This window comes from Rana temporaria, chromosome 10, assembly GCF_905171775.1.
Source record: "Rana temporaria chromosome 10, aRanTem1.1, whole genome shotgun sequence".
Taxonomy (NCBI): domain Eukaryota; kingdom Metazoa; phylum Chordata; class Amphibia; order Anura; family Ranidae; genus Rana; species Rana temporaria.
This window is the reverse complement of record NC_053498.1, coordinates 5,639,306-5,660,170: the sequence shown is the minus strand read 5'-3', so window position 1 is coordinate 5,660,170 and position 20,865 is coordinate 5,639,306. Positions and strand designations below refer to the sequence as shown.

Genomic DNA, 20,865 nt, shown 5'->3' with positions numbered 1-20,865 from the left:
AAAGGGTACATCTCCACTAGGGACTCCCAAAGGGTACATCTCCACTAGGGACTCCCAAAGGGTACCCCTCCAGTAGGGACTCCCAAAGGGTACATCTCCACTAGGGACTCCCAAAGGGTACATCTCCACTAGGGACTCCCAAAGGGTACCCCTCCAGTAGGGACTCCCAAAGAAATCCCACCCCTGGGCCCCACAACATTCTTCGTATTATGGACCCCCAAGCACCCGTCATCATGCCTGCTACTCAACAGGAGGAATATTCACCAGCACCCTGCACCTCTGCACCCATTTACATTACACAGCACCCTGCACCCCATTACACAGCACCCTGCACCTCTGGACCTATGTACATTACACAGCACCCTGCACCCCATTACACAGCACCCTGCACCTCTGGACCCCTTTACATTACACAGCCCCCCACAGTTTGTTACACAGACAGCCACCTAACAGTTCTGGACCCCCTGCATGTTACACAGACCTCCCGACAATACAGCCCCCCCCTACAATACAGCCCATACAGCCCCCCTACATTACAGAGAAGTGACCTGCGGCCCACTGGGCACATGCCCTTTATGCCCTATGGCCAGTCCAGGCCTGGTCGGGATGGATGAAGGCGAATACTCCGGGTGGATTTAGTTACCTGGAGCGATGAGCTGCTGTTCCTGGGCTCGGTGCCTCGGCCTGGAGACAAGAAGAGACAAAAATCACCAATCAAATCTCATTCTATAAAAGGAAGATAAACAAAGAGATAAAAGGGGAAGAACAACAACAGAGGGCGCCGGACACTCACTCGTTCTGCTTGTTAAATTTGCATCGGCATTTCCCACCTGAAAAAATAAAGACGCCGAATGAAAACACAGGACAGACTGTGGCACAGCCAGCGTCCCCTTAGGATCAAGAGGACCGGTCATTACCATTCTACATCAATAAATTATTGTCAGAATATTCAGCAATTGTATCATTTTCCTGACAAGCTCCGCCTTTCATCATTACAAAAGTCGTCCTCGAGTTCCAGTCGGTGACTTTGCCTAGGCCGAGATGATATCCTTCTGCTGCAGGCAGGAGGAAGCATTTCCTCAATCTCTCCCAGTGACTTTGCATAGGCTGAGATGATATCAGTCTGCTACAGGCAGGAGGAAGCATTTCCTCAATCTCCCCCAGTGACTTTGTATAGGCCGACATGATATCATCAGTCTGCTGCAGGCAGGAGGAAGCATTTCCTTAATTCCCCCTCTCCCCCAGTGACTAGTATGCTGCAGGCAGGAGGAAGCATTTCCTCAATCTCCCCTCTCCCCCGGTGACTGTGCCTAGGCCGACCTGATATCATCAGTCTGCTGCAGGCAGAAGGAAGCATTTCCTTAATTTCCACTCTCCCCCAGTGACTAGTCTGCTGCAGGCAGGAGGAAGAAATTAGTCTTCTCTCACTTAGCGAGTTTGCCTAGGCCGAGATGTCATCGGTCTGTTGCAGGCAGGAGGAAGCATTACTTCGGTCTCCCCAAGTGACTTTGACTAGGCCAAGATGATGTCATCAGTCTGGTCTGTTGCAGGCAGGAGGAAGCATTTCCTTGGTCTCCCCTCACCCCCAGTGACTTTGCCTAGGCTGAGATTAAGTCAGTCTGCTGCAGGTAAGAGGAAGCATTTCCTTAATCTCTCCACTCCCCCAGTGACTTTGCCTAGGCTGAGATGACATCATCAGTCTGCTGCAGGCAGGAGGAAGCATTTCCTTCATTTCCCCTCTCCCCCAGTGACTAGTCTGCTTCAGACAGGAGGAAATATTTATTCAGTCTTCTCTCCCTTCGAGACTTTGCCTAGGCCAAGATGTCATCAGTCTGTTGCAGGCAGGAGGAAGCATTCCTTCAGTCTCCCCTAGTGACTTTGACTAGGCCGAGATGATGTCATCAGTCTGCTGCAGGCAAGAGGAAGCATTTCCTCAGTCTACTCTTCCCCAGCGACCAGATTGCGGATTGCCCTCCCACATCTGAGGGGTCCTACACAGGGTTGCCGTGACACATCTGGCCAATAAGGCAATTCAGAACACACACTTTGTTCCATCTCTTCTCTCTTTGCCATGGTCACCCCCCCTCCCCTCCCCCCACCGGGCCCTCGGCTGGTTGCTGCGGGTCACGTCTCTTCAGCTCCCGGTTGGAGCATTTTCCGTTATCATTTGGGATCAGTCCTTTGGACCGATTGACCACGATAGAATAAATGTTGTACAAACATCAACTCCTGAGGAAGCGAGCAGAGCTTGCGAAACGCGTCGAGTACAAAAGATGTATATCATGCATCTCCAATATTGTATCGAATACAGCTACGGCCTTAATGCTTAAACCATAGGAGGACTTTCTACGGTGGGACGGCTTTTTGTACAATTACTTACTCAGCAGTATGATAATTCCCATCGCACACAGAATACCGGCAATGATCAGCCCCACCATCTTCAGGGACTCATAATCTGGAGAAAAAAAAAAAAAACAAGTGCATTTAATTCCAATTCATCCCAAAGGTGTTCCGTCGGGTTGAGGTCAGGACTCTGTGCAGGCCAGTCAAGTTCCTCCAAACCCCAAACTCTCTCCTCTAGGTCTTTATGGACCTTGTTTTGTACACGGGTCCAAACCATTCGGTGGAGGGGGGGGGGGTTATGGCTTGGGGGTTGTTCTTCAGGGGTTGGGCTCGGCCCCCTTAGTTCCAGTCAGGGCGTCGGCATACCAAGATATTTTGGACGATTTCATACTCCCAACTTTGTGGGAAGAGTTTGGGGGACGGCCCCTTCCTGTTCCAACATAACTGCCCACCAGTGCCCAAAGCAAGGTCCATAAAGACATGGAGGAGCGAGTTTGGACTGGAGGAACGGGACTGGCCTGCACAGAAGGTGTTCCATCGATTTGAGGTCAGGACCCTTTACTGGAACCAAGGGGTCAAGCCCAACCCCTGAAAAACAACCCCCCACACCATAACCCCCCCCCCCCCCCTCCACCAAAGGATTTGGACCAGTGCACAAAGCAAAGTCCATAAAAGACCTGGATGAGAGAGTTTGGGGTGGAGGAACTTGACTGGCCTGCACAGAGTCCTGACCTCAACTTGATAGAACACCTTTGGGATGAATTAGAGCGGAGAGTGCGAGCCAGGCCTTCTCGTCCAACATCAGTGCCTGACCTCACAAAACGCGCTTCTGGAAGAACGGTCAAACATTCCCATAGAAAGTGAAACCCTCCTAAACCTTGTGGGCAGCCTTCCCTGAAGATTCGAAGCTGTTATAGGTGTCTGAATACTTTTGGTAATATAGTGTAGGTGTGCGCGCACTTATACAGTTTTTAATTATAATATCTGACATGAATTATAACCTTATGCAAATTTAATATTACATGCAAAAAAATAAGAATCTTGCCCTGAGCTCCTTGAACCAGTCCAACAAGTTCATTAGCTTATGAATAGGAGAAGCCTAGCTTCTAAAACCAATGCAATAAACCTTGTGGACGGCCTTCCCAGAAGAGCTGAAGCTGTTATAGCTGCAAAGGGCGGGGCCAACTCAATATTGAATCCTCCGGACTAAGACGCTATTAAAGTTCATGTGTGTGAAAGGGCAGGCGTCCCAATACTTTTGGTAATATAGCGTATATTCTAACCAGGTATGTCCAAGTTATGGAACACAACAATCTATTTTCAGCAATTGAGTGACCATGGGTACATGTGCTTGTTATTTTCCTGCCTCCCTGTGTCTGGCTCCCCCCACGTCCCCCATGTCCGCCGGGGGGGGGGGGGAATACCCTAGGGGTGCCCTTACTTTTGCTGCCGGTTTCTCTTGGGTAAGCAACATAATGACCCCACCCCCACTTCCATTGTTTAAAATATCATTTTTTTATTAGTCCGTTATTACGATTTATTGTCTTCATTACAGATAGAAGTATATAAACTCTCCTGAAGAAGAAGAAGCGAAACCTGTAGGAGGACTTCCTGTACATCGAGAACTGATTCTATCTGGTGTCCCTGAAGATCAGCTGAGGATCCTAGATTACCAGCAATATCAGTTTGAAAAAAACACGCATTATGCCAAGAATAGTTTTATTCATTGTATATGGATATACGCTCTGATGAAGGCTTCTTTACACGAAACGCGTCAGCCTACAAAGCCTGTACCCACATAACCAATAAAGGGCTTTTATTGAAGAGCATCAGAGTTAACGGCCCTTTTTTATTTAAATATGGATACAATGTCTTTTTTTTTTTTTTACAAATTTTGAATAAAATTGAAATTATTTTTATTACACCTTTGTACATTTCCTGGGTACTGAGATAGTCCAGCTGCTGGGGGCAATGCATAAGTAGCCCCCTCCCCCCCAGTGCATAGGTAGCCCCCCCAAGTGCATAGGTACCCCCCCCCCCCCCAAGTGCATAGGTAGCCCCCCCCCCCAGTGCATAGGTAGCCCCCCCCCCCAGTGCATAGGTACCCCCCCCCCCCAAGTGCATAGGTAGCCCCCCCCCCAGTGCATAGGTAGCCCCCCCCCCCAGTGCATAGGTAGCCCCCCCCCAGTGCATAGGTAGCCCCCTCCCCCCCCCCATGCATAGGTAGCCCCCCCCCCCCCCTAGTCTTCCAAATGTGGCTATTAGGATGATGGGACCCCCCCCAATACCTTGTAGATATGGAAGGATTCTGAGGCACACACTTTATCCATCCAAAGCCAACACACATTTTGGCTAGAGATACAATGCAAGGCGTTCCTTTACCTCCAAAACTAATAATCTGATCATAATATTATTATTATTACACAAAGTTTGTAAAGTTATAAAAAAATAAAATAATAAAAAGGAATTGCTCACCGTACACAAACTGACTGTCATCTAAAGAAAAGAATACAAAGAGGAACAAGTTACTTAAAAAAAAAAAATAATAATAATAAAAAATAAAAAAAATAAACACAAAACCAAAACAAAAACATAAAATGACAAAAAAAAAAAAAAAAAAGACGAAACACAAAATAATGACAAAAAAAAAAAAATACTTTTCTAAATGTTTCTAATTTACACAAACGAGAGATTCCAAAAGAACAAAACAAAACATTGTATCATCGCCGAGTACACAGACTGATGTCTTTGGCTGCATTCACACCCGAGCGTAGCGGCTTTGAGCGCTGTTCCTGCATTTTCCGGCGCGTTTTAGCACCACTTACGCATTTGTATGCAACGTTTTTGGGTTTTGCCTTTTTTTTTTATTAGCTAATAGAGAAAACCATTATCTGTTGCTAGGCATTTCTGCTTTTTTAGCTTTTATTTCTTCTTGTCCCAATATTCATTTATTATAAAATGTTTTTTTTTTGTTAGGGTAAGGGGTTTGAGTTTCAGTTTAGGTTAGGATCAGGAGTTGGGGTTATTTATGATTATTTTATTTATTAATTTAGGAATAATAAATGAATAAATAAAAGTAAGATTAAAAAAAAAAACACACACACACACACACAAAATACTAAGCAAAAAATACATATATAAAAATATATATATATATATATATATATATATATATATATATATATATATATATATATATATAAAAATATATATATATATATATATATATATATATATATATATATAAAAATATATATATATAAAATATATATATAAAAAAAAATATATATATATATATATATATATATATATATATATATATATATATATATATATATATATATATATATATATATATATATATAAAAAAAAATATATATATATATATATATATAAAAAAAAATATATAAAAAAATATATATATATATATATATATATATATATATATATATATATATATATATATATATATATATATATATATATATATATATGTGTAACCCAAACTGGAACAAAAAAATACATTTTAATAATATATATATATATATATATATATATATATATATATATATATATATATATATATATATATATATATATATATATATATATATATATATATATATATATATTATTTTTTTTGTTCCAGTTTTGGTGTTTATCATTTTATTATTATAAATATATAATATATTTATTATTTTTATATATTTATAATAATAATAAATATATTATATATAATAATGATTAAATAAATATATTATTATATGTATTTTTTTTGTTCCAGTTTGGGTGTTTGTTAATTTATTATTATTATTATTATTATTTTTAGCACAGGAACTTTTTCTGAAGTCGCAGTGACTTTAGTAGTGACGGCTCTCAGTTTGAATTTCTTGTGACTTGGGGTCTCATCTAGATCCTCTTTCCAGGTCCGTGGCTCAAAGTATTAAAAGCCAAGGGATTGGAATGACAGCCAGGAGAGATCACTAAATGGCAGATCACTAAATGGCAGATCACTAAATGGCAGACCCCCCCCCCCCCCCCCCCCACAATAAAAAAATGGACACACACAGAAGGAGGATTTGTACTCACCAAAGCCATCTGATGCACGGAGACAGGGAGCAGCTGAAACATAAAAACACAGAATGATGGTTACTGGAGGGAATGACAATGATAAAACTCTGCAGACAGGAACAGGTGACTTGGAGTTCCAACTTCTTATCAGAACACCAAACTGTGGGGGGGGTTCATCACCACAATCATCAACAAGGACAGCAGGATGTTGCTGAGACTGTGATCCTTGGCTCAAGTTAAGAGAATCTGACATGTGACCAACAGCAGGGGGCAGTGTAGGCTGTGTGGGGTAATGGACATCCCTCTTTGGAAGTCTGAAAATAAGCAAGTGCCTCGCATATATCCCACTTGCTTATTTACTGCCCCCCCCCCCCACTTCTTTCCCATCTATCTCTCTCATCCACCCCCCCCCCCTCCCCCAGAAGCAAAGTAATGTTTCCCCCTAAGGTAACCCAAGATGGTGGAGTCCCACTTCAATGATGTACAGTAAAACCTTGGTTTGAGAGTAACTTGGTTTGAGAGCGTTTTGCAAGACAAGCAAAAATGTTTTAATACAATTTTGACTTGATATACAAGCGATGTCTTGATATAAGAGCAGCGTCATGTCACAACCGAGTATAAAAGAGAAGAGAGGCGCCTCTAAGTGTAGCAATATGGTGACATGTAATGAAGGGACAACATTTAGCAACTTATTGCTACACTTAGAGGCGCCTCTCTTCTCTTTTAGACTCTGGAGCTCCTGCTGGACTTTGCTTTCTAATCCCCCTGCGGAGGCTTCCATGTGTGGAGGACATTTTATGGTCACACAACCAATCACATCGCTAGAATCTTTTTATATGGACTATAAACTGAAGGACCTATGGATAAATGGTTGTGGAACGAATCATCTGAGTTTCCATTATTTCTTATGGCAAAATTTGCTTTGATATACAAGTGCTTTGGATTACAAGCACATTTCTGGAACTAATTGATGGCAATCCCAAGGTTTTATTGTACGATGTTATACTAAAGAAAGGACAATATCCAGCGGTTCTGCACTTTGTGTTCCATGGACACATATTTGCTGGACCCTGTACTCAATAATTGAAGTTTGACAAATGGATTTTTGCCCTTTATATACACACACCATATTTTATGTCTGTGGGTGAGGGTGACCCCCATTGGCCAATTTGCAAAATTCAGGAGGGGACAGAACACGGGAGGAGGGGACAGAACACAGGAGGAGGGGGACAGAAGACAGGAGGAGGGGGGCAGAAGACAGGAGGAGGGGGACAGAAGACAGGAGGAGGGGGACAGAAGACAGGAGGAGGGGGACAGAACACAGGGGGAGGGGGCAGAACACAGGGGGAGGGGACAGAACACAGGGGGAGGGGGACAGAAGACAGGAGGAGGGGGACAGAACACAGGGGGAGGGGGCAGAACACAGGGGGAGGGGACAGAACACAGGGGGAGGGGGCAGAACACAGGAGGAGGGGGCAGAACACAGGGGGAGGGGGCAGAACACAGGGGGAGGGGGCAGAACACAGGAGGAGGGGGCAGAACACAGGAGGAGGGGGCAGAACACAGGAGGAGGGGGCAGAACGCAGGAGGAGGGGGACAGAACGCAGGAGGAGGGGGCAGAACACAGGAGGAGGGGGCAGAACACAGGAGGAGGGGGACAGAACACAGGAGGAGGGGACAGAAGACAGGAGGAGGGGACAGAAGACAGGAGGAGGGGGCAGAACACAGGAGGAGGGGGCAGAACACAGGGGGAGGGGGCAGAACACAGGGGGAGGGGACAGACCACAGGGGGAGGGGACAGAACACAGGGGGAGGGGACAGAACACAGGGGGAGGGGACAGAACACAGGAGGGGACAAGGTGTAAATCGAGGGAAGGTCTGTACATACTTGTCAGCATCAGAAAAAAGGTGACGAAGACGTCCTGCATCTTGAGATCGGCCATTTTCAACCTACTGGAGACAAAAAGCAGAGAGTGAACAGATGTAGGAAGACAGGTGCTCTTTAAATCAGAAAACACAGAGGGATTGACCCTGGGACAGGTTGTCTTTGAGGATTAGCGGTGGGGTATAGAGGACTTTATTTCTGCCAGCCATGAGTATAAGGTGGCACAGCAAATTGGTAAAAGTCATACCCACAAGTACTTTTCCTGGCAAGCTTGCTTTACTCATGAGCAGACCCCCAGGCACCCCCTTTACTCATGAGCAGACCCCCAGGCTCCCCCTTTACTCATGAGCAGAACCCCAGGCACCCCCTTTACTCATGAGCAGACCCCCAGGCACCCCCTTTACTCATGAGCAGAACCCCAGGCACCCCCTTTACTCATGAGCAGACCCCCAGGCACCCCCTTTACTCATGAGCAGACCCCCAGGCACCCCTTTACTCATGAGCAGACCCCCAGGCACCCCTTTACTCATGAGCAGACCCCCAGGCACCCTCTTTACTCATGAGCAGACCCCCAGGCACCCCCTTTACTCATGAGCAGACCCCCAGGCACCCTCTTTACTCATGAGCAGACCCCCAGGCACCCCCTTTACTCATGAGCAGACCCCCAGGCACCTGTATGTTAGTGATAGATCCTGGCAGTCCAAGGAGGCAACAAGACATTCATAGCACCTACATTAGAACAGAAGGTCAACCAACTGGGTAAAGACTACAGTAGGCCTCAATGGCAAGAGACCGAATTATGATGGGCTAGTCAAATCTTTTCCAGATGCCAAAAACTCCCATAGCACCCCCAGGCACCTCATTATAGTTGGTAAGGTCTCCCCTTCTCTTGACCTCTCCTTACCCCCTTCCTTCCCTTTTCAAACGCTCTTTCTACCAGTGTGTCCCTTCTTGTTCTCTCCAGCACCTTGAGTATTGCTTGCTCCTAGACATAGACCGAATTCTAGAATGACCCTCCAGCAGAGCAATCTAGAATGACCCCTCCCACCAGAGCAATCTAGAATGTACCCTCCCACCAGAGCAATCTAGAATGTACCCTCCCACCAGAGCAATCTAGAATGTACCCTCCCACCAGAGCAATCTAGAATGAATCCTCCAGCAGAGCAATCTAGAATTGACCCCTCCACCAGAGCAATCTAGAGTGACCCTCCCACCAGAGCAATCTAGAGTGACCCTCCCACCAGAGCAATCTAGAATGAACCCTCCAGCAGAGCAATCTAGAGTAACCCTTCCACCAGAGCAATCTAGAGTGACCCTCCCACCAGAGCAATCTAGAATGAACCCTCCAGCAGAGCAATCTAGAGTGACCCTCCCACCAGAGCAATCTAGAATGACCCTCCAGCAGAGCAATCTAGAGTGACTCCTCCAGCAGAGCAATCTAGAGTGACTCCTCCAGCAGAGCAATCTAGAGTGACCCTCCAGCAGAGCAATCTAGAATGAACCCTCCAGCAGAGCAATCTAGAATGACCCTCCAGCAGAGCAATCTAGAGTGACCCCTAAAGAAACCTTGCTAGACGAAAGCATTTAACATGTTGCCCCCTCTCTAGGAAGGAGCTTCATAGACACAATTTTATTGGAGAACATAGGGCCAAGGTCTAACAACCCACCTGGACAGGTCCTCCTACCACCCATCATTCTCAGCGATGGTTCTGCCATGGCATGCCCATTCTTACTGACAGGTTCACTTTGGTGATCCCGCCATTAATGCATTCACTTCCACAGGAGTGTGGGAAATTTTTGAGCCGCGCCGGTTTTCACCTGAACAAAGATTGCCTTAGAGATATCGGAACATCTTACATCACTTCCACCATCAGGAACCCGCCGCAGAACCGGTTTGTTTTGCTCCTGGAGCCAAATGAAAACAAAAAGGGGGGAGGGGGGGGGCCTACAAACTGGTTTCTGTCAAAGGACTGAAAAAAACATAAAAATAATGCAGAAACTTCTGTTCCCCAGACAAGTCAGTTGATTAGGCAGATGATTTAACCACTTCAATACCTGCCACTTAACACCCCCCCACCCTTCCTGCCCAGGCCAATTTTCAGCTTTCTGCACTGTCGCTGTTTAAATGACAATTGCGCGGTCGTGCTACACTTTACCCAAACATATTATCATTTTGTTCCCACAAATAGAGGGTGTACAGACCCGGGAACTCAGCACAGAGATGGTGGGAACCCCTCATAATGGGCACAGCGGGTGTACAGACCCAGGAACTCAGCACAGGGATGGTGGGAACCCCTCATAATGGGCACAGCGGGTGTACAGACCCGGGAACTCAGCACAGGGATGGTGGGAACCCCTCATAATGGGCACAGCGGGTGTAAAGACCCGGGACCTCAGCACAGAGATGGTGGGAACCCCTCATAATGGGCACAGCGGGTGTACAGACCCAGGAACTCAGCACAGGGATGGTGGGAACCCCTCATAATGGGCACAGCGGGTGTACAGACCCGGGAACTCAGCACAGAGATGGTGGGAACCCCTCATAATGGGCACAGCGGGTGTACAGACCCAGGAACTCAGCACAGGGATGGTGGGAACCCCTCATAATGGGCACAGCGGGTGTACAGACCCGGGAACTCAGCACAGGGATGGTGGGAACCCCTCATAATGGGCACAGCGGGTGTACAGACCCAGGAACTCAGCACAGGGATGGTGGGAACCCCTCATAATGGGCACAGCGGGTGTACAGACCCGGGAACTCAGCACAGGGATGGTGGGAACCCCTCATAATGGGCACAGCGGGTGTAAAGACCCGGGACCTCAGCACAGGGATGGTGAGAACCCCTCATAATGAGCACAGCGGGTGTACAGACCCGGGAACTCAGCACGGGGATGGTGGGAACCCCTCATAATGGGCACAGCGGGGGGTACAGACCCGGGAACTCAGCACGGGGATGGTGGGAACCCCTCATAATGGGCACAGCGGGTGTACAGACCTGGGAACTCAGCACGGGGATGGTGGGAACCCCTCATAATGGGCACAGCGGGTGTACAGACCCGGGAACTCAGCACAGGGATGGTGGGAACCCCTCATAATGGGCACAGCAGGTGTACAGACCCAGGAACTCAGCACTGGGATGGTGGGAACCCCTCATAAAGGTGCACAGCGGGTGTACAGACCCGGGAACTCAGCACAGAGATGGTGGGAACCCCTCATAATGGGCACAGCGGGTGTACAGACCCGGGAACTCAGCACAGAGATGGTGGGAACCCCTCATAATGGGCACAGCGGGTGTACAGACCCGGGAACTCAGCACAGGGATGGTGGGAACCCCTCATAATGGGCACATCGGGTGTATAGACCCGGGAACTCAGCACAGGGATGGTGAGAACCCCTCATAATGGGCACAGCGGGTGTACAGACCCTGGAACTCAGCTCAGGGATGGTGGGAACTCCTCATAATGAGCACAGCAGGTGTACAGACCCAGGAACTCAGCACAGGGATGGTGGGAACCCCTTATAATGGGGCACATCGGGTGTATAGACCCGGGAACTCAGCACAGGGATGGTGAGAACCCCTCATAATGGGCACAGCAGGTGTACAGACCCAGGAACTCAGCACAGGGATGGTGAGAACCCCTCATAATGGGCACAGCAGGTATACAGACCTGGGAACTCGGCACAGGGATGGTGGGAACCCCTCATAATGGGCACAGCGGGTGTACAGACCCGGGAACTCAGCACAGGGATGGGGGGAACCCCTCATAATGGGCACAGCGGGTGTACAGACCCGGGAACTCAGCACAGGGATGGTGGGAACCCCTCATAATGGGTACAGCGGGTGTATAGACCTGGGACCTCAGCACAGGGATGGATAGAACCCCTCATAATGGGCACAGCGGGTGTACAGACCCAGGAACTCAGCACAGGGATGGTGGGAATCCCTCATAATCAGCACAGCAGGTGTACAGACCCGAGAACTCAGCACAGGGATGGTGGGAACTCCTCATAATGGGCACAGCGGGTGTACAGACCCGGGAACTCAGCACAGGGATGGTGGGAACCCCTCATAATGAGCACAGCGGGTGTACAGACCCGGGAACTCAGCACAGGGATGGCGGGAACCCCTCATAATGGGGCACAGAGCATGTACAAACCCGGGAACTCAGCACAGGGATGGTGGGAACCCCTCATAATGGGCACAGAGGATGTAACCTGGGAAATGAGGGACATTTTAAGGAGCAATGGGGGACAAAGGATTTGGTTCCCATGGAAGGTCAGTCCCTCCCGGTGAAAAATCCACTGGGGCATGCGGAAAACATTGGAGTTCCATTCTTTGCACATTGTAGGGATAGTAAATCTGCTCTTTCCTGGGAACAGCCGGAGATTATCTCCATTATCTGTGAGAGTTCCTGGCCTGAAGTCAACAGATGACCCAGCGAAAACAAAACACACAACTCGGGAAAACACGTTGGCAGAGCGAAGCGAGGCACAGATCATTTCAGACGCCGAGATATCGATAACAAATCGCCTCCAGTATTACGGTGATTAGTTCATGAAAGACGATAAGATTTGAGCCAAAATTAGAAGCCGAAAATTAAACAAAATGGAAACAAACAAAATGTATCAAAACACAAATCCTGACACAGGAAACAAAAATGAAACAAACAATTCTGGAAAACAACTCCAGACAATTGTAGATACAAAAATCGCACCGACCACGGGAAACGGTTCCTATTCCGAGGGAAGAAAGGTCCTTTGTATCACTTTGTTAAAATCCCCAACTTCAGGTTTAAACAATGTATCCTATTTAACCCCTTCCCTACCGTAGGACGTCATATGACATTGGGCGGTGATATCTGAATGATGGGTGCAGCTACAGACATCATTCAGATATCGGCATTTTCAGCCGGTTATTCCCTACACCATAAGAATGATCATAGTGGCAGTTCTGCCACTTGATCGTTCTTATAGGTGGCCGGAGGGCACGTCCCCCTCCCGCCTCCATCCAGTGCTTCTTGGGGCTCTCCAGTGCCATCAGGGGCCCGGAGAAAGAGTCGTCCAGCGCCGGCTCAAGACGATAGAGATGACCGGTGACCAGATGGTTGTGACGTCACACCCGGAAGTAAACAAAGCCGCAATCACGGCTGTCAGCATGAGATCTGTGAATTTTTTTTCTCGATCTCATGCTTTCCAGCCTGGAGGAGAGATGTGGGGGGAGGGGGAGGTCTTATTGACCCCCCGCATCTCTGCATAAAGAGGACCTGTCACAATAGATTCTTATTACAAGGGATGTTTACATTCCTTGTAATAGGAATAAAAGTGATCAAAGGGGGACCCCAGATCCCGGTCCACCACCCCATGTGAATAAGTATGGGGTACATCGTACCCCTACCCATTCAATGGTGATGGTGGGAACCCCTCATAATGGGCACAGCGGGTGTACAGACCTCACAGGGATGGTGGGAACCCCCTCATAATGGGCACAGCGGTCTACAGACCTCACAAGGATGGTGGGAACTCCTCATAATGGGCACAGCGGGTGTACAGACTCGGGAACTAAGCACAGGGATGGTGGGAACTCCTCATAATGGGCACAGCGGGTGTACAGACCCGGGAACTAAGCACAGGGATGGTGGGAACTCCTCATAATGGGCACAGCGGGTGTACAGACCCGGTGAACTTAGCACAGGGATGGTGGGAACCCCTCATAATGGGCACAGCGGGTGTACAGACCCGGGAACTAAGCACAGGGATGGTGGGAACTCCTCATAATGGGCACAGCGCATGTACAGACCCGGGAACTAAGCACAGGGATGGTGGGAACCCCTCATAATGGGCACAACGGGTGTACAGACCCAGGAACTCAGCACAGGGATGGTGGGAACCCCTCATAATGGGCACAGCGGGTGTACAGACCTGGGAACTCAGCACAGGGATGGTGGGAACCCCTCATAATGGGCACAGCGGGTGTAAAGACCCGGGAACTCAGCACAGGGATGGTGGGAACCCCTCATAATGGGCACAGCGGGTGTAAAGACCCGGGAACTAAGCACAGGGATGGTGGGAACTCCTCATAATGGGCACAGCGCATGTACAGACCCGGGAACTAAGCACAGGGATGGTGGGAACCCCTCATAATGGGCACAACGGGTGTACAGACCCAGGAACTCAGCACAGGGATGGTGGGAACCCCTCATAATGGGCACAGCGGGTGTACAGACCTGGGAACTCAGCACAGGGATGGTGGGAACCCCTCATAATGGGCACAGCGGGTGTAAAGACCCGGGAACTCAGCACAGGGATGGTGGGAACCCCTCATAATGGGCACAGCGGGTGTAAAGACCTGGGAACTCAGGGATGGTGGAAAACCCTCCATCGTTTTTTTCCTCTCCCTGAGCGGCAGGAAAAATTGTCTGGAGGGTTGATGCTCCACCATCCACTAAATGATCAGCTTTGGGTGGAGCGACACTTAATCTTTTTTTTTTATTCCATCAACAAACTTGTGACGGGTTCTCTTCAAAAAGTGTAAATAAAAAAGGGAAAGGTTTTGGACTTCCTCAGAATTGGGCACAGAATGTTCTGACCGGACAGCAGAGGGGGGGGGATGGGAGTAGTTGCCATAGTAAAGGGAGAAGACGGACAATAGACGCGAGTTAATGGCGGGGGCCAAGTTGCTGAGGAAACTCTTCTGGAGCAGAAAAAAAATCAACAACATCTGAAGAACAAAAAAGCGGTGACTGCGGCGCTGTAAACGAAGAACAGCGATGAGGGGGGGAGGGGAGGATTACCCAACATTGCAGAATTAGGAAACTGGACACGGAAAAAAAGAGCTGACGGGGCAAAAAATGGCCGACATCCAGATTATTTAACAATACGGCCCACTGTGTGCCAAGCTATGGGGCAGAGACCCCGGAAATGTCCTCGAGGTACCCCCAGACCCAGCGCAAGCTTTTATCCAATAGAAAACATCGCTCTAATTTTCTGATCAAACACTAAATTGATTGATCGATCTTCACCAAATGACTGCCGGAGAAAATTCCAATCGGTAATCGAGCCGAAGGATTGGCCGTCCGATTCTAAAACAATCAATTTTGGTTTTTCATTACTTTCCGATAAACTTTTTACTTGAAAAGTGAAGCGGACGGATGCTGGAAAAGGCGGGAGCGGGGCTAGGGCAGCAGGGGAAGCTTCCCTGGGCACAGCAGAGGAAAGGGACAAAAAAAATGGACACAGGATACTAAACTCCCACCGACACTAGTGATGGGGCACCACTCCTCCCGCCAACACCAGTAATGGGGCACTGCTCCTCCCACTGACAGGGCACTACGCCTCCCACTGACACCAACGATGGGGCACTACTCCTCTCCAGTGATAGGGCACTTCTCCCATCGACACCAGCGATGGGGCACCACTTCTCCCACCAACACCAGCGATAGGGCACCAGTGGCCACAGTCCGGGCCCCCCTAAAGTTTGCAGGACAGTAAACTGGCCCTTTGTTTAGAAAGTTTGGAGACCCCTGGTCTACCCAATTCCAGGATCACTGATGGTAACTGGTATTGGCAAACATCCGGTTCGGCAAAAGAAACAAGTTCCTCCAAGGATAATTGGTTGGGTTGAATTATTTCGGCCAACGATCATTGCTTTCCCCTATAGAAAAGGTCTCCCCCCCCCCCCATTACATGGTCTCCCCCCATTACATAAACATGGACGCTCCCCCAAAACTCTTCTCACTTTGGATGGAGTGGTCTTACGTGAAGACTTTTCTAAAAATGTACGTTATTATACGAAGAGTGGCGATTGGTTGGGTTTCATCAAATTAGATATTCGGTATCAAAATGTTGAATACAAGAGGGGGTTGGAGAGGGGTTGGAGAGGGGTTGAGAGAGGGGTTGAGAGAGGGGTTGAGAGAGGGGTTGGAGAGGGGTTGGAGAGGGGTTGGAGAGGGGTTGGAGAGGGGTTGGAGAGGGGTTGGAGAGGGGTTGGAGAGGGTTGGAGGGGGTTGAAGGGGGTTGAAGGGGGTTGGAGGGGGTTGGAGGGGGTTGGAGGGGGTTTGGAGAGGGTTTGGAGAGGGTTGGAGGGGGTTGGAGAGGGGGTTGGAGAGGGGGTTGGAGAGGGGGTTGGAGGGGGTTGGAGAGGGTTTGGAGAGGGTTGGAGGGGCTTGTGTACTCTGCTTACATTTTCTGCACCAAAAGGCCGCCCCTCCTGGTTTAAATCTTGGAAAAAAATTGGAAATCTGGGTTTGGTGTCTGCCATAGAGAAGGTAGAAGATTACATGGAGGCCATCGGTGACCTTCACCTGCTGAACGAGCACCGAGGTTAAGACCTCCAACAATGGAATCCTCCTGAATAAACACATCTTTATTGCAACATTTGTCACCATTCACAATAGTCAGGCACTGAGCGAGCCCCACCCCCACCCCCCATGGGGGAAAGGCAATTTCATCCCAAGAATTAGGAGATTTTGGGCAAAACTTCAACTGAAATCACAAAAGCCAAAGTGGTGAGCAGGGAGAAAAGTTGTGAATGACATTCTTCTTTTTTTTTCTACTATTATAATAATAATAATAATAAGTGTGTGTAATATAATAATATATATATATATATATATATATAATATACACACACACACACACACACACACACAAATTCTTATTTATCATCATAGAAAAAATAAAAAATAAACACACAGGCTAGACTACAAAAAACACAAATGTGTTACAATTACTATTATCCGATATTTATGTTGCAGAACACAGGCAGACAATCTATAATAAAGGGTTGAAGACTTCATATTGTTACATCATTTCCAACTGTCCCGGTCCTGGAACCAATTCAACAGTTCAATGTACTTGTCTACATAGGAACTGTTCATGGTCAGCACTGCTGTACAAATATATCAGACAGTCTCTGTACCAGAGGAGCTTACACTCTACTAATAAAATAGTGGTACTGTGGGGAAGGACATTAGAGTGTAAGCTCCTCTGGTACAGAAACCGATGGGTCAGAGCTATATAAATGAATAATAATAATTAGGGTTGTCCCGATACCACTTTTTTGAGACTCGCCGACAACGAATACCGATCCTTTTTTTTTTAATGTCAAGTAACAGTTTTTTTTTTGTGTTTTATTTTTTTTTCTTACACAATTTTTTTTTACAGTGATTTTTTTTTTGAGGGGGGGGGGGGGTAGTGGATTGTCAGTGTGTGTTTTTTTTATTATTATTATTATTATTTACATTTTATTTTTTTAATTATTTATTGCAATTTTTTTCTCTTTTTTTTAATTAGCCCTATTGGGGGGCTTTGGTGAGATATCAGGGGTCTTAACAGACTTCTGACATCTCCACTTTAAGACAGAGAAAGGGACTAAGGACACAGATTCCCCAGTCCCTTTCTTTGCAGCCTCAGCTGAAGCTCCTCTCCATTCACAAACTGAAGCATTGTAAACACAGGTTACGATGCTCAGTTATATGAATGGACAGAGTCCGTGATCACGGACTCTGTCCATTTGGAAAAGGTAGGAGCCGGATTTAGTGGCTCCTACCTCCGCTCTCCATCCTGACATATTGAGGGGAGGAGAGCGACACGGAGGGGGAGCGGCATGGATGGGGAGAAGACGGCACGCAGGGGGAGAAAACATCATGGGGGGAGAGCGGAACGGAGGGGGGAGCGGCATTGATGGGGAGAAGACGGCAAGGAGGGGGGAGAACACATCACAGGGGGGAGAGCGGCACAAAGGGGGAGCGGCAGGGAGGGGGAGAAGACATCACGGGGGGAACAATACGGCACGGGGGAGAAGACATCAGGGGGGGTAGAAGACAACACAGAGAAGGCTTGTAACTCCCCCCACCACCCGATACCTGACTGTACAAGTATCGGGTGAAGCATCGGAGCATTTCCCCCCGAGTACAAGTACTCGGGAAATGCTTGGTATTGGTCCTGATACCAGTATCGGTATATCATCAATAATAATAATAATAATAATAATAATAATAATATAATTATTAAGTGAATAATGGGGGAGTGGACGACATTATATAAATTATAAAGCTCTGACATATACTGCAGCGCTGTACAGAGAACACCGAGCCACTCACATCAGTCTCTGTACCAGAGGAGCTTACACTCTACTAATAGTGCGACTGTGAAGGAACATTAGAGAGTGTAAGCTCCTCTGTACAGAGACTGATGTGATTGGCTCAGTGATCTCTGTACAGCGCTGCGGTATATGTCAGCGCTATACAAGTGTATAATATCATCCACTCCCCCATTATTCACATACTATTATTATTATACATTTATATAACTCTGACATATACCGCAGTGCTGTACAGAGAACACTGAGCCAATCACATCAGTCCCTGCACCAGAGGAGCTCACACTCTAACATCCCTATTGCTGTGGAAAGAAAGTTCTAGAAACATTAGGTAGAACAATATGTACTGCCTGCAGATTGTGCCTCTGGTGGGCACTGAACCCCATGACACCAGCGCTGCAAGACTGCAGTACTGGGCAATGAGTCCACGTGCTTCTCTAAACCACAACACCAGCCCCCCCCCCCCTCCCCCCCGACATCCTAGGTTTCCTCGGGGTAACTGAATACTCCGGTGTCACGTATGGCTGCCTTGTAGGCATTAAAGATGGCGACTCCTGCTAACATCCTGTTCCTGTTCACGTTGCAGCCGGTTCCATTATGTGCTCCGCTATAGTGGAGCTGAGCCGCAGCCAAACGGGGGCCCCGAGGACCGTGGGAGAGGCGCGTGAGCGCCCCATTGTGCACGGCCCAGAAACATGGCAACAAATCTCTCTATATAGAATACATTGTGATTCAACCGCTTGCCGACCTACGTATGGGTTTTTACGTCGACAGAATGGCACGGCTGCGCAAATGGGCGCATATATACATCCTTTAATTTGCCGTGTGGTCACGCACTCGCGAGCTCTGTGACCGTGCCCACAGGACCTGTGGACTCGATGTCCGCCTGTGGACTCGATCGGGTCACAGAGCTGAAGAACGGGGAGGTGTCAGTGTGAACACAACATCTCCCTGTTCTTTCTAGTGACAGGTCACTGATCGTCTGTTCCCTGTCACCGGGAGCAGCGATCAGTGACGTGTCACGGCAAGCCACGCCCCCCTAACAGTTAGAATCACTCCCTAGGACACACTTAACCCCTTCAGAGCCCCCTAGTGGTTAACCCCTTTCCCTGCCAGTGTCATTAGTACAGTGACAGTGCATGTTTTTAGCATCGATCGCTACATTAGGGTGACTCCTTCCCACAAACCGACCCATGAAGCCGGCGCCCCCCCCAACTACCAACCCTTGAAACCGGTGCCCCCCAATTACTAACCCTTGAAGCCGGCGCCCCCCCAACTACCAATCCATGAACCCTGCGCTTCCCACAACTACCGACCCATGAAGCCGGCGCCCCCCCCCCAACTACCGACCCATGAAGCCGGTGCCCCCCAACTACCAACCCATGAGCCCTGCGCTTCCCACAACTACCGACCCATGAAGTCGGCGCCCCCCCCCCCCCCCCCAACTACCAACCCATGAAGCCGGCGCCCCCCAACTATCAACCCATGAAGTCGGCGCCCACAAACCGACCCATGAAGCCGGCGCCCCCCCAACTACCAACCCTTGAAACCGGTGCCCCCCAACTACCGACCCATGAAGCCGAGGCCCCCAACTACCGACCCATGAAGCTGGCCCCCCCCCCCCCCCCCCCCCCCAACTACCGACCCATGAAGCCAGCGCCCCCCAACTACCAACCCATGAAGTCGGCGCCCCCTAACTACCGACCCATGAAGCCGAGGCCCCCAACTACCGACCCATGAAGCCGGCGCCCCCCAACTACCAACCCATGAAGCCGGCGCCCCCCCCCCCCCCCCCCAACTACCGACCCATGAAGCCAGCGCCCCCCAACTACCAACCCATGAAGCCAGCGCCCCTTACTACTAACCTTCGAACTAAAAATACCTATCCAATATAATTCCCCGCATCTTCGTGCAATGCACATAGTTGCAGTGAATTTGTCAGCAAAAACTGGGTAAAAAAAAAAGAAAAGAAGAAAAGAAAGAAAAAAGGGGGTTAAGAGGCGACATATTTTACAAGACACCTCCTTGCCACCTGTCAATTACCTTTGAAAAGTGATCCAAGTGCAGATTTGGACGCACATCTAAAAAAACTACCCCTTACGTCCTCCCCCCGCACAGCTTACCTCTGTTCTCCTTCTGGACGGATCACGTTTTTTGTTTTGCAGCTTTGGCTCTCCTACCAATCTCCAGTGGTCCAGTGGGCGGGGCTAACATCTGTCAGCCAGTCGCAGCCCTGCTAAGGAGGACCGCGCCATCCCCTGTCTGCACAAACACTGATAACAGCTAAGGGCGAAGACGCAGACTTGTGGCCAAACAGGCCACTGCTGCAAGTGCTGGGATAAGAATGTTACCAATCAAACTGGGGGGAGGTTAATTTGTTTCTGCTAATCTAAAATAAAAAAAAAATAAAAAAATAAAAAAAAAGAATCAAAATCGCAATCTTTTTCCCTTCCCGATCTTTAAAAT

The 20,865-nt window shown here is 48.3% G+C and overlaps 1 protein-coding gene across 1 annotated transcript in view; it reads right to left on the bottom strand.

Moving 5' to 3' along the window:
• The window catches only part of LOC120916220 (FXYD domain-containing ion transport regulator 3-like), a 21,234-nt gene extending 691 nt beyond the window's left edge, over nucleotides 1–20,543 (bottom strand). The window contains exons 1-7 of the mRNA XM_040327080.1: nucleotides 20,523–20,543; nucleotides 8,303–8,367; nucleotides 6,433–6,465; nucleotides 4,819–4,839; nucleotides 2,381–2,455; nucleotides 794–830; nucleotides 644–684 (exon numbers count right to left, since the gene is read on the bottom strand). Coding sequence (XP_040183014.1) covers nucleotides 644–684; nucleotides 794–830; nucleotides 2,381–2,455; nucleotides 4,819–4,839; nucleotides 6,433–6,465; nucleotides 8,303–8,357 — 262 coding nt within the window. The 5' untranslated portion in view covers nucleotides 8,358–8,367; nucleotides 20,523–20,543. The remainder of the gene's footprint in view (nucleotides 1–643; nucleotides 685–793; nucleotides 831–2,380; nucleotides 2,456–4,818; nucleotides 4,840–6,432; nucleotides 6,466–8,302; nucleotides 8,368–20,522) is intronic.
• Nucleotides 20,544–20,865: the final 322 nt, after the last annotated feature.